Source organism: Mixophyes fleayi, chromosome 2 (assembly GCF_038048845.1).
Source record: "Mixophyes fleayi isolate aMixFle1 chromosome 2, aMixFle1.hap1, whole genome shotgun sequence".
In the NCBI taxonomy this organism is placed as follows: domain Eukaryota; kingdom Metazoa; phylum Chordata; class Amphibia; order Anura; family Limnodynastidae; genus Mixophyes; species Mixophyes fleayi.
The window spans coordinates 308,710,924-308,723,120 of NC_134403.1; the positions used below are offsets into that span (position 1 = coordinate 308,710,924).

The 12,197-nt window shown below is 36.9% G+C and overlaps 1 protein-coding gene across 1 annotated transcript in view; it reads right to left on the reverse strand.

The window, feature by feature from the left end:
- The window catches only part of PDK3 (pyruvate dehydrogenase kinase 3), a 56,516-nt gene that overhangs the window by 12,309 nt on the left and 32,010 nt on the right, over positions 1–12,197 (reverse strand). The window contains exons 3-7 of the mRNA XM_075196517.1: positions 8,207–8,278; positions 6,425–6,609; positions 4,481–4,570; positions 3,459–3,536; positions 2,739–2,815 (exon numbers count right to left, since the gene is read on the reverse strand). Coding sequence (XP_075052618.1) covers positions 2,739–2,815; positions 3,459–3,536; positions 4,481–4,570; positions 6,425–6,609; positions 8,207–8,278 — 502 coding nt within the window. The remainder of the gene's footprint in view (positions 1–2,738; positions 2,816–3,458; positions 3,537–4,480; positions 4,571–6,424; positions 6,610–8,206; positions 8,279–12,197) is intronic.

Below are 12,197 nucleotides of genomic sequence, written 5' to 3' on the forward strand. Positions count from 1 at the left end.
CAAGTCTTCTTTGAGTCAAAATTACTACTTTCTGCTACTATGATTACTAATTATTAAAGTAAAATAACAAGGTAATAGGCTTAACATCTGAATAAAGTAGCTATTTAAATGCCCAATTATTAATAAAATGGTTGCTCAAGAACTGCATGTAAGAAGGCACCACAATATATTATTGTGGAAACTGCCAATCTTTTCTTATGAAATGAAATGCTTGCTGCTTCACAACACCTAGGAAGCGTTATCCCTTATTATAGCAGTAAATTACTGAGTAACCAGGTTGAACTGTAGCCAAGCTCAGGATAGCGATACCTCTAATTCTGAACAATTATGGCACGGCATTTTATCCTTAACTGGATTCCAATACACACTGTTATTAATTTGTTTCGGAAAGGATTATGTGACAACTCTAAGGAAACAAGTTTTGCTGGCCCACAATGCTTTGCTGCTCCCTCAGTTAAATTATATTTACGTAGGATAATATAAAGAAGTATTTCCAGTTGCTACGTTTTCTCAGGCCAGGCTTAACTTTTTATTACCACAAACTCCACATCTGGGAAATGACCTCAGCGCACAGGAATTAAACCACAATCTGTTTTTCTTAGCCATAAAAGCAGATATTTATTAGAATTAAAACAGTGGTTCCCAATCTATTTCAGCACAAAGAACCCTATAAATGCTACAGAACTTACTGAGGGACCTCTACTTATCCATATACCACCCCTCTGAATCTGGGCTACAAGTTTTTGGTACTTTACCTAAAAATATAAAAATGAGTAGTAGGTAAAAAAAAGTAAAATACTAGCATTATATTGTATTTTTACTACTGCTGTTAGATGTTGTCATCTGCTTCTTCTGCGTAAAACTTGGAGAAATCCAAGCTTCTCGAAGTGAGGCATAGAACTTTCCATGCAGTGTTTTGGGTCATCAGAAGAAACTTGACACTTGACTGTTTGCAGATTATCAGGGTGGAATAGTTAGGCTTTACTTCATCTTCAGAGTCAAACACAAACCAATTGCAGGTCAGCTTGAAAACATTATATCCATTATGGTTGTTTGGAAACGATGCCCTTTAAGGCAGCCATGATTGCAGTATGACCTAGCAAGCACACTTGTGCTTCAAAAAAAGCAGAAATCTCCCGTGTTATAAAACATATAAACATGATATATAAAAGGAGTTGCAACCTAATTCCGTGTGTCAATGAAATTTACAGTACATTTTTAAACCATTAAAAAAAAAAATACTAAGAACTAGATTTTAAAAATTGAAGTTCTGGACAATGTGTCATTAAACAAATAACCGAAATTTACTTAAAATGTCATCAACTTGGGAAAGATAAAATTAAAAAGCTAACTGCTATCGTGGGGTTAGGTGAGAAAATATTGGATAGACATACAGTAACATGTGGATGTTTCTAAAGGGAAGAATTCATGGCCAAGATTAAGGAACTTTGCATGATAAGTAATGTTGGTAATGTCCAGTGCTTAGAAACTCTTCTAGCACTGACTGCATGTCCGGTATATGATTATTGTTGATAACCTGGCCAAACTGTCATCGACAACTGTTACATTTTGTCAGGGAAGTCCCTGGTCTCATTTCTTGAGCAGCAGCACAGAAAGAAAAAAAAAAACCTAACAGTTATATCTAACTTCTAGATTTTCTACTCTTCCTTAAGTTTACTGACAATACTACAAATAAGAAAAAACACATCCCTGTAAGAATGGTGGAGTTGCTGTTTAAGCGAATATATACAAATACATATAAACTTTATGACAAATATAACTCATACTTGCCAACTTTGGAGATCTCCAAAGTTGGCTGTGTCTTGAGGGCATGGCCAAATTGTGTCGTTATGCCCCGCCCCGAGCTATACAATACCAATTTCGGCAGAGGGTGGGGCCAGGATGACGTGATTAGCACCACCCCCACCCACTTCACCAATGAAGCGGACAGGATTCGGGAGGTTGCCCTCTCAAAAATTCGGGAGTCTCCCGGACATTCCGGAAGTTTAGGCAACTATAATACAATTACATACAGTTGTACTCTATAACACTTTATCTCTACCTCATTTTTATTTTTTATTTGGCCCATTCATTGAAACATGTAAATACTTTCTTTACTCCAAGGAATAATACACTATGTTGGTGCCACTTCTAGGATACAGTGAACGTGTTTTGTTTAGCCCCCAGCACGTTTAACTCAACCAAATACACCTCTCTTAACAAATGCTGCCAAATGACCAAGAACGCCACAAGTCTTCAATCACACAGGAAAAAAAAAAAAAAGGAGAATGCACACATCAATATTAAACCGCACATATCAGCTGCTTTTATTATCGTCCAAAACCGCAAAAAGCAAAAATACATAGATACACTGCACTCTCATCACGCTGATAAGCTGAAAACTAAGGAAACTAAAGTAGTTGAGGTATGAGCTGTGTGCATCCCATTCAGTTTAATCTACGTTTTTAGGATCAATTGTGGAAATCGGCTGCTTTATGGTGAAACTCCATAGCTCCACTTCTATTACTGCTGTGACTGTAGAACTAGTCAAATTCCATTCACTTACATTCCCATTACATTTTCCATAGCATCCCTTCTAAAATGTAACTTTGTTCTGTCTAGGATACAGATAGAATCTATTGTCTCTATATAATCTCTTGATCGAGGTGTTTATATCTTTAAACATGCACTGAGTAAAGCTCAATAATCCTGAAAACCCTGCATTGTTGTGAACTTACCTTAAACAATTCAAATAGCATGTGAAACAGATGAGAGGGAACATAAACCACCTGAAGGGGTCTACCGGGAGATTTAGCTGCAAAACAAAACAATGTCTAAATATACACTTATGTGGATTTTTTTTTAAATGATGCAAAAGAACATAAAAAATTGTATGCCCGTTATCCGTGTTTCAATTGGATATTTGGTGGTGAAAATTAATTTTTCTTCCCCACTTTAATTGAAAGGATAGAGTGACATTAACAACCATCTCTCTAACATGCATTTGGAAGACACTGATAATTAAATGCAACTAACAATTTTTAAACTTGTATTTACAGATTTTATAACATGATTCAACTAATCAGTGCCAGGAAGAATGAGTGCCCTACGCCAGATCTATACAGAAAGTAATGTGCACTGCTTTGGTTCTCAAAAAATATTCTATTTTAAGAAAATGTGTTTAAAGTGTTGACACACAAGTTGCTTCAGTTATAAATGTTGCAAATACCTTAGAGCTGGAGCCTTCAAAAATATTCCCTTTTGTATGTACGTCATGTACATACCCGTTTTCTTGTCAAATGCATTATTTAGTCATATGTAACTTTAATTTTAGATTTTTAATTTATTCAGGAAATATGAATGCAAAAATAATAAGTGTACATAATTGTTTCCACACTTCCATTTCAAATTGCACAAAACAAATGTTCAAATATGGAATTTTGTAGAGAGTACTTTACCATTAAACTCTTCAATCTGCAGCTCAGGTGCAGCCAAGTAGTATTGCTCACACAGCATTTTTGCCGTTTGATAAGCATCTGTCAAGTAAAAACATGCATTGGTTTAATCTATACTAAAGACACATGGGTATGGATTGAATCAGTGATGTATTATACCATCCTTAGCTGAATGTTATACACTCTCTAAAGACTTACACTACCCCCCGTCTCTACCTTAATGAGGATGTGTTTATTAAAATTCTTGCATCCTTGATTCACTTTAATGTGCTATATGTGACAGCACATTACAATGCCTGACCACATGTAGCATATTACCGTGAAAGAAAAAAAGCACTCTGCAAATACAGGCAGATTTGATCTGAGAGTAAGTGGTGTGCAGAGCCAAGAGACGGCACATTAATTGATGTAAATCCCTAAGCAGTAAATCTATGAGCAATAATAAAATCACACTCATTACCGGGGTGGTCCAACAACAGGTGGTGTGTAAATAGTCTCTGACATTCAAAAATGCGGAAAACAAAACAAGAAAATAGGAAATGAAAAAATACAAGCAGTATTGTAAGGTAAAGAACCACAAAGTAATTATTCAGCAGAACAGTATAAAGAGTATAAAAATAGAAAACGCACAAAGGTAGAGTCAAACGACCATAACAAAAAAGGACCTTAAGGTTGGGGATAGAAACATATTGAAAGAAGACATGTTAACCAATGCAGTCTTCTAATCTCTAATGAGAAAAATCTATAATATATCCACACCAAATAACCATTTTCTCCAAGGAAGAAGTACTTGTCTATGGCAATAATACTAAGGAAAAAGGCTAGTGAACAATACTAGCAGAACATCTGATGACATTATATATGATAAAGACTTGGACTCACCTAATTTGATTATACAGTATTTTTGTATACAGATTTGTGTGAATATAATGGTCTAGATATTCACATTAATTTCCAGAGTAGAAGTGGCTTAGGATTTGATGAATATTTCCTATTTCAATGCATAAGCAATGTGGATCGCTTACCTTTGACTACTTCTGGCACATTGCAGGAAGGATCAATGCTGCCTATATGTTTGGGATGTGCAGGATTTATGTCTCCCCCAAACAGAAGAGCTTTAATATAAAAAAGATACAAGACATTATAAACAAAGTGCTGGAAAATTACCAAATGCTGAAATGAGAAATAAATAAAAAACAAAACACTTTGTTTTAACTGCCCCAAAGTACAACTGGAGTAATATATAGTGTGTCTCTTACGTTACATCTGGAGGAGACACATGGGAAGTGTAGAAAGACTGAATGACCAGGTAACTCTAGAAAGGCTTTATTCTGAGCTACTACAATGCCTTTTTAATACCATTGTGTGAATTTTACCATTTAAGTAATAAATTGGCAGCTGGTGGCAATTGTAATCTATGACATTTAATTGGCAACTTTCATTTATTATGAAGTGCAGAAAATTCAGACAAATTAGATGTTGATTAATAACCTATGACAATGTGTGTTACTGAGCATACATAACATAAATCAAATATGTTATACGTTCAGCTTTTCAATATCAGGGGGAACAGCATTAAGTATACAACTAACACAAATGCGTTCAGAAAAAGAAACCGCCAGAATATGGACGACTCAACAGCTGAAAAGTCTATGCAAATAATGTTATTGTATCATATCCACAATCTATTAATTTCAAACTCACTTAACCACTTTCCCATTACAGGAAATTGGCTAATCCCTCTGACACTATATGCCCTGCAGCTCTTTTCTACGGGGGACTCTCCCACAGTCACACCCACAGACCCAAAACAGATAAGATGGTAGAGTAGGCATTCTACTTTCTTCATGCTGTACTTTCCAAGTCATACTCGGAACCCTCCCACTCTTTCTCTTCCTTTGATGTCTACACTATATGTCTATTGTCTCCTCTTCACCTTTGTGTTGCTGTCATTTATTGACCCCCAGGTTCAATATCCCAATTTACGGACAAGTTTGCTCTCAGGCTCACTTACTTCCTATCCTTTTACCGGCGTACTCGAAAACTAGGTGATTTCAATATTCGCATTGACCACAGCTCTGCTTCTGCTGCCACTAAACTTCATTCATCTACATCCCAGTGATCTTCATCCCCACCCATTGTAATGGACACTCCCTTCACCTTGTCTTCTTCTGCTTTAGCGCCATCTCTAGTTTATTCTCTCCCCTTTTATACTATCTTGTCTCCACTATCTCCACATGTATATCCCAACAGTACCAAAAACTCAAGTCCAAAAGATGCTACTGCAAGCTCTTTCTAGCTTTCAGAAGCATCACCTATTTATCTATCTTAACTGCAGCAGCAAAACTGATCTTCCTCTCTTGTTGCTCTACATCTGCTGTACCAGTTCACAAATCTCTAAACTGGCTCCCCATGCCTTCTAGAATCCTGTTCAAATTACTGACCCTTAGTTATAAAACCCTCAACACTCCCCCCCCCCTTTTATACATCTCAAATTCTCATCTCAAAATACTATCACTCTCACCATCTAACCTGTGCTAGGCCTCTGTTAACCACCTCTCACTCCTGCCTATAAGACTTCTCCTGTGTTTTTACTCACTTATGGAATTCCCTACCTTACCCAATCAGACACTCCCACAGCCTTCAAATCTTTAAATGGTCTCTGAAAACCAATCTCTATTACAGCTTACCCTACTCCCACCTATACTACCCATAATGATGCACCCTCACAACAGTCCCAAACTCCACTCTGAGCCACACTCACTCCTCTTGTTTCAACTGTGTCCTCTTATCGATTTTAATAACCAAGGCCCTTCCTACTCTTTGTTTTAAAGCCTGCATTAATTTTGTCCATCTTGTATTTCCCTGTTTTTTGTGTATGCCCTGTTTCCCCATTGTACAGTGCTGAGGAGCACTGTGGTGCCTTACAAATCAATGATAATAATAATAACATACAAGCAGCTACTTACTGTGCTGATTAATGAGCATGCGAAAAGAAATTCTATTTGTGTAGAATCTGTCCAAGAAGTACTGGATATTGTTGCTAACAAGAAGGTCAAACCCATATTTCTCTTTGTATTCAATTACACCTTGGGCCATGGTAGGCACCACATCATTATGTCTGTTTCTCACTTGGATGAGAATGTTTAAAAAGCTAAGAAAGGAAAGGAAACAAACAAAAAAGCTTTTATTGTACTAATTAGAGCAAATACACACACACACACACAGTAGCATACTTGTCCTTATATACAAATCTATATGTAATTAAGTGTAAATTGGAAATCAATATTATCAATGTTAATTAAAAAAATAAATCACGTAACAAAAAAAAAAAAATGAATTGCACATACATGTGAAAGTGGAAAGGCAGCTTGCAAAATGTACATTTTTCATGCATTCAAAACCATTAACAAAAAATAAATTGGAATCAAAATAACGTTCTGCATAAAGATGGTACAGTTCAAATTGTCATGTGAAAATGATTTGTGAATCTGGACCATGCTGCAGTCAATAAGAGATCGTCATTATACAGGATGAGAAAAGCAACTAGTTTTGTTACATGGAGACGCTGGGGCTGATGCAGAGTGGAATGAATCCAGTTTGTGTAATAAATTTTGCAAATTCGCACTGTGCATGCCCACAGAGAAATATAAATATATAAATGCCAATGCAGGCTTGCGGGTATCTGCCACTTGCACCTCCTTGCAACTGCAGATGCGGAACAGGGGAGAGAAAAGATGCACAGTAAAAAAAGGGTATGTTTATGCAGCTGAAACCTATATATAAGCCTGTTAGGAGGAGTATCTGGCTTTTAGCGAATGCAAATATGCGCCGATGACGGAAATCAGACGCATATGCTGGCGTTGTGGAGCCAGACACCTCTATACGGGCAGAAATATGCTATTTTTTCTAGCTAAAAGTAATTTACTCCTATTTTGCGACCAACTCATCAGTGTTCACTCAGTAAACTCGGCAGTACTGCTTAGTGGAATAATGTATAGACATACTCTGATCAGCCACAACATTAAAACCACTGAAATGTGAAGTGAATAACATTATCTTGTTAAAATGGCAGCTGTCAAGGGGTGTGCTATATTAGGCAACAAGTGAACAGTCAGTTCTTAAAGTTGATGTATTGGAAGCAGGAAAAACAGGCAAGCATAAGGATCTGAGCGAAATTGTGATAGCTAGACAACTGGGTCAGACCATCTCAACGGCAGGTACCACCTACCTAAACATTGTTGAGGACTAAGTACACCCCATCATGGCAACAGCATCCTATGATCACAGTGGCATCTTTCAGCAGGATAATGCACTCCGCCACACTGCAAAAATTGTTCAGGAATGGCTTAAGTTCAAGGTGTTGACTTGGCCTCCAAATTCCCCAGATCTCAATTCGATTGAGCATCTGTGGAATATGCTGTTAAAACAAAATCAGAGCCATAGAGGACCCACAGGACTTAAAGGATCTGCTGCTAACGTCTTACTGCCAGATAACACAGGACAGCTTCAGAGGTCTTGTGGGATCCATGCCTAAACGGGTCAGAGCTGTTTTGGCAGCATGAGGGGTCCTACACAATATTAGACATGTGGTATTAATGTTGGGGATGATCAGTGTATATAACAGCTCAGAGCAAAGAAAGTGGATGTTAAAGCCTTCTGCAATGCTTGACAACAAAACACTGAAAATGAACTGACTGCTTTGTACAGGATAGAGTGCAGTAAAGTGTCGATTAAGACCATTTACTTACTCATATAAGACATCTGGGTCATCAGGGCTCTTATTTTCATACTCTAATAGTTCAAGAAAACTCTGCATGTACCTAAAAGGGAATAATACAGTTGTTAGAACAATGGATGTGCTGTCACACAACATCTAGCACACCTCTGCTCCCTTATTAATCTTCTGAAATCTGGATATGTGGGCTGTATCTCAGGAACAGTTACACTTTATATGGAAAATGCTATATTTATCCAAGCTGGGTAATTTTCCCTTGACCAAATCATTATGTAAAATATTTAATAACGTGGTTTACTTTACAAAGCAACGTGTTCCGAACAAAATAGCTGTAGTATGCAATATGATCCACATGCATCGTATAAACAGACTATTGGCATAAAATCGTTATTAAAAACTCATCACAACTAAATAAAACTGACAAAAGGGTTCTGATAAAAGATTATATGGAAGAGAAGACAAACAATAGCAAATATTAATGATAATATTGCATATAAATCGTACTACCACCGTCGAGGTAACTTTATCTGGTGTATATTTAAAACATTGTGCACTTGCCAGAAAAATACCTTAAATAATTTTGGAGAAATTAAGAAACATTTTTTTATACTCTTCATTTATTAAAATAACAAATTAAAAGTCAAAATAAGATATACAAGCAAATCTGTAACATACAGAGGTCAAAAAATTAATTTCAATAAAATACATCATCTTAATCACATATGGGTGAATTCTTTGCATCATTTACTTGGTTTTAATAACTTAACAGGGGTAAGGGGTGTATGAGCCTAAAACACAGAATAAGGGAAAATGGAGAAAGACAATGGGCCTGAGTCATTAAGGAGAACAAAGCATGAAAAAGGAGTAACTTTACACACAACCATGTTACTTGGAGGGTGAGGTAAATTTAAAATGTGGGGACAGATTTATAGTTGGGGTAGGGCATGACCTAGATCAACTTTAAATTTCAGTGTAAAAATAAAGCTATCAAGTATTTGTGTGCTACATGAAAAAACAGTCAGTATTTAATGTAAGTGAAAAATAATAAACTAATTTGCACCCCTTCTGTTGTAACATGGTCTGTCCAGGAGCAAGCTTACTCCTTTTTTTTTTTTTTACTTTGCTCTCCTTAATGACTCAGGCCCAATATGAATGTTAGGGATGTTCTAAGTAGAAAAGCATCACTTACTTGTTTACAATTTTACACGATATGTGTGTTTAATAAAAGTATCCCTAGATCAATATATCAAAGAGGCAGCTTTTTAGATCTTAATTAACATTAATGTTGTTACCAAGATTATTAAGACCATTTCTATCTCCTGAGGTACAGTACAGGAAAACACGATTCCCAGATCTGAGTAAATGTATCTCCCTTACCGTGTAGATGATATGTGATATTAGGATAGAACCTGGTTCATAGTCTCATAGTGGACCTATCTGTAACTGCTTGAATAGGGGAGCTGTCATTTGTTTCCAATACTCAGTTACCATACATTTTGCAGCATGTAAAACATGGAATGCTAGGTTATCATAACCCTCGCTGGGACCAATAGGCAGGCCATTGCTTTAATTAATTTTATTTAATATGGTTGTTTACCCATAATATATCTTCCATTAACTTTTGATTTTACAAGTCCACTATATAAGATTGAAGTCTTTTCCTGCGACCACACTCTCATCAATGCAAGGGTGATATAGAAGGACAAATCCTATGAAGTGTAATCGGTACCATGTTGTATTAAAGACAATGCTTACAAGATTTACACAAGTGGAAATATCTAATTTCAGATCTCCTTTGGAGGAAGATAAAATCTAAGAGTGAGGCTAAGGGCTAGATTTACGAAGCTGCGGGTTTGAAAAAGTGGGGATGTTGCCTATAGCAACCAATCAGATTCTAGCTGTTATTTTGTAGAAGGTACTAAATAAATGAAAGCTAGAATCTGGTTGCTATAGGCAACATCCCCACTTTTTCAAACCCGCAGCTTAGCAAATCTAGCCCTAAGTGTTTCTACGTGGATTTAAAAGAGCTAATATGAAGACCAACAAGACCACAAATGCAATATTGCTTTGTATTTGAAGCCAATCTGGCAATCCTCTACTTTCTGTGTTAATATCCCTAATCAAAGTAGTAAATTATAGGCTGGGAAGTTTATCTGACCAGATAAATCTGAGATAAGCTTCTGTTTTTTTTTTTTAATTACGTCACCTGGTACTAGACCAGGGGTACTTTTAAAACAGTATGAAATTTCAGGAGTACATTCTTGTTAATTATCATCCACCCAAACACTAGCAAATAGTGAAGGGAAGTTCTCTTTATGGCTAGCTATAACTATTGGTAATACAGAGGCCCAAACATTCGTTTTTTTTCGTATTTTCTAATGACAATTGTAATAGTGTGTCAGTATTTGTCAGATTGTGGGATGTGAATGGGCAAAATTTCAGATTTACTCTGTAACCAGATAATATGGAGTATGAATTCATGGTTTTATAAATATCCAAGAGAGATGTATGAGGGGAGTATAAGCAAGACATCATCTGCAAATAAGGATAGTTTAAATTACTCACAAGGAATCTATTACAGGACATGACCACCGGATATTAGGTATGGTGCCCCTTTGGCCACAATTTCTCCAACAATCAGGTAGTGCCAATGGAAACACCCTGTTAAACCTTGTTGGGGTATAATATGATCGGTAGTAAATTTTGAGTGGAGATAAAGCTTTTAGCGATATCCAGATTCATGTCCCCCCAGCCTCCTCTTCTGGTGGGGGGATCAAGATCCCTCTCCCATTCGGCTTCATGATAGTTCTGTGAGGGTAGGGCAGCATCAAGAATAATACCATAAACTTGGGAAATTAAACATCTGCTCATTGGGTGATGTCTGCAGATATTTTCAAATGTGTGTGCCGTGAAAAAGTAGTGTAGGAAATGTTGAATTTGTAAAAATTCAAATGGACTCAGTATCTGGGAGGGGGACCGGTTAGGGATAGCCAACAACCATTCCCATAGAAATCAGTTAGAAATTTGAAGTTGGCTCAAATCCTGATACCTAGTAATGGCTGACCCCAGAAGGAACACATGGTTTTTCCAGATGGGAGTCAGGGGAGAGAGCAAAGAGGTAATCTTTAGTTTTAACGAGTATGGGTCCCCAAATCCTTCTCACCTCTTTGTCTGTTTTACCCAGTTTGTTTAGTAGTTTATTATGTTTGTCCCCAATTGTAAAGCGCTACAGAATATGTTGGCGCTATATAAATAAATGATGATGATCCTAGTTGCAAATTTAAGCGTTGGAAGTAATTTGGTAACAGGAGGTCTTCACCAAATGACCTGACCCTAATCCCCTCCCCCAGTGGTGGTAAGGGTCAGGCCATTTGGCGAAGGTCATTTAGGAAGCAAGATTCATTATCGAGCAATAATGTTGTCCCTGTGAGGGGGCATAATATGCGGCCAAAGGATAAATGTGATGCCAGATAATATGATTTTATATCAGAGAAATCCCTTCCACCCTTAGCAATAGATTTCTTCAAAATATTAGCTTAGAGTCTCAGTGGCCTGTTGTTCCAAATAAGATGGGTAAAGACATTCTGAATGTAATTTAATAGGGATAGGAGGACTGTCACTGGGAGAGTCTGAAAGAGATATAGCCATTTGGGAAGGATGTTGATTTTAACAGTTATGATCCTGCCCAGCCAGGTGATGATGATGATGATGATGATGATTCCAGGATGTTGTGTCAGGTTACATTTTGGAGACAAGTTAGTGGAAGTTAGCTTGGAAAAGTAAATCATAAAAGGATATAAAAAAAAAATGTGTTAATGAATTCAGCATCCTGAGGAGAGACATGAAACAGCATGGCCTCTGATTTTAAGTAATTGATCTTGAATTCACTACGTGGGTTTGCATAATTTTATAAAGTTCGGAGAGGGAGATTCTCTGCTGGGTCAATGAGAATAAATTGTCATCTGCAAAAAGTGAAATTTTGGAGTTGGTGTTGGTGTTAACCA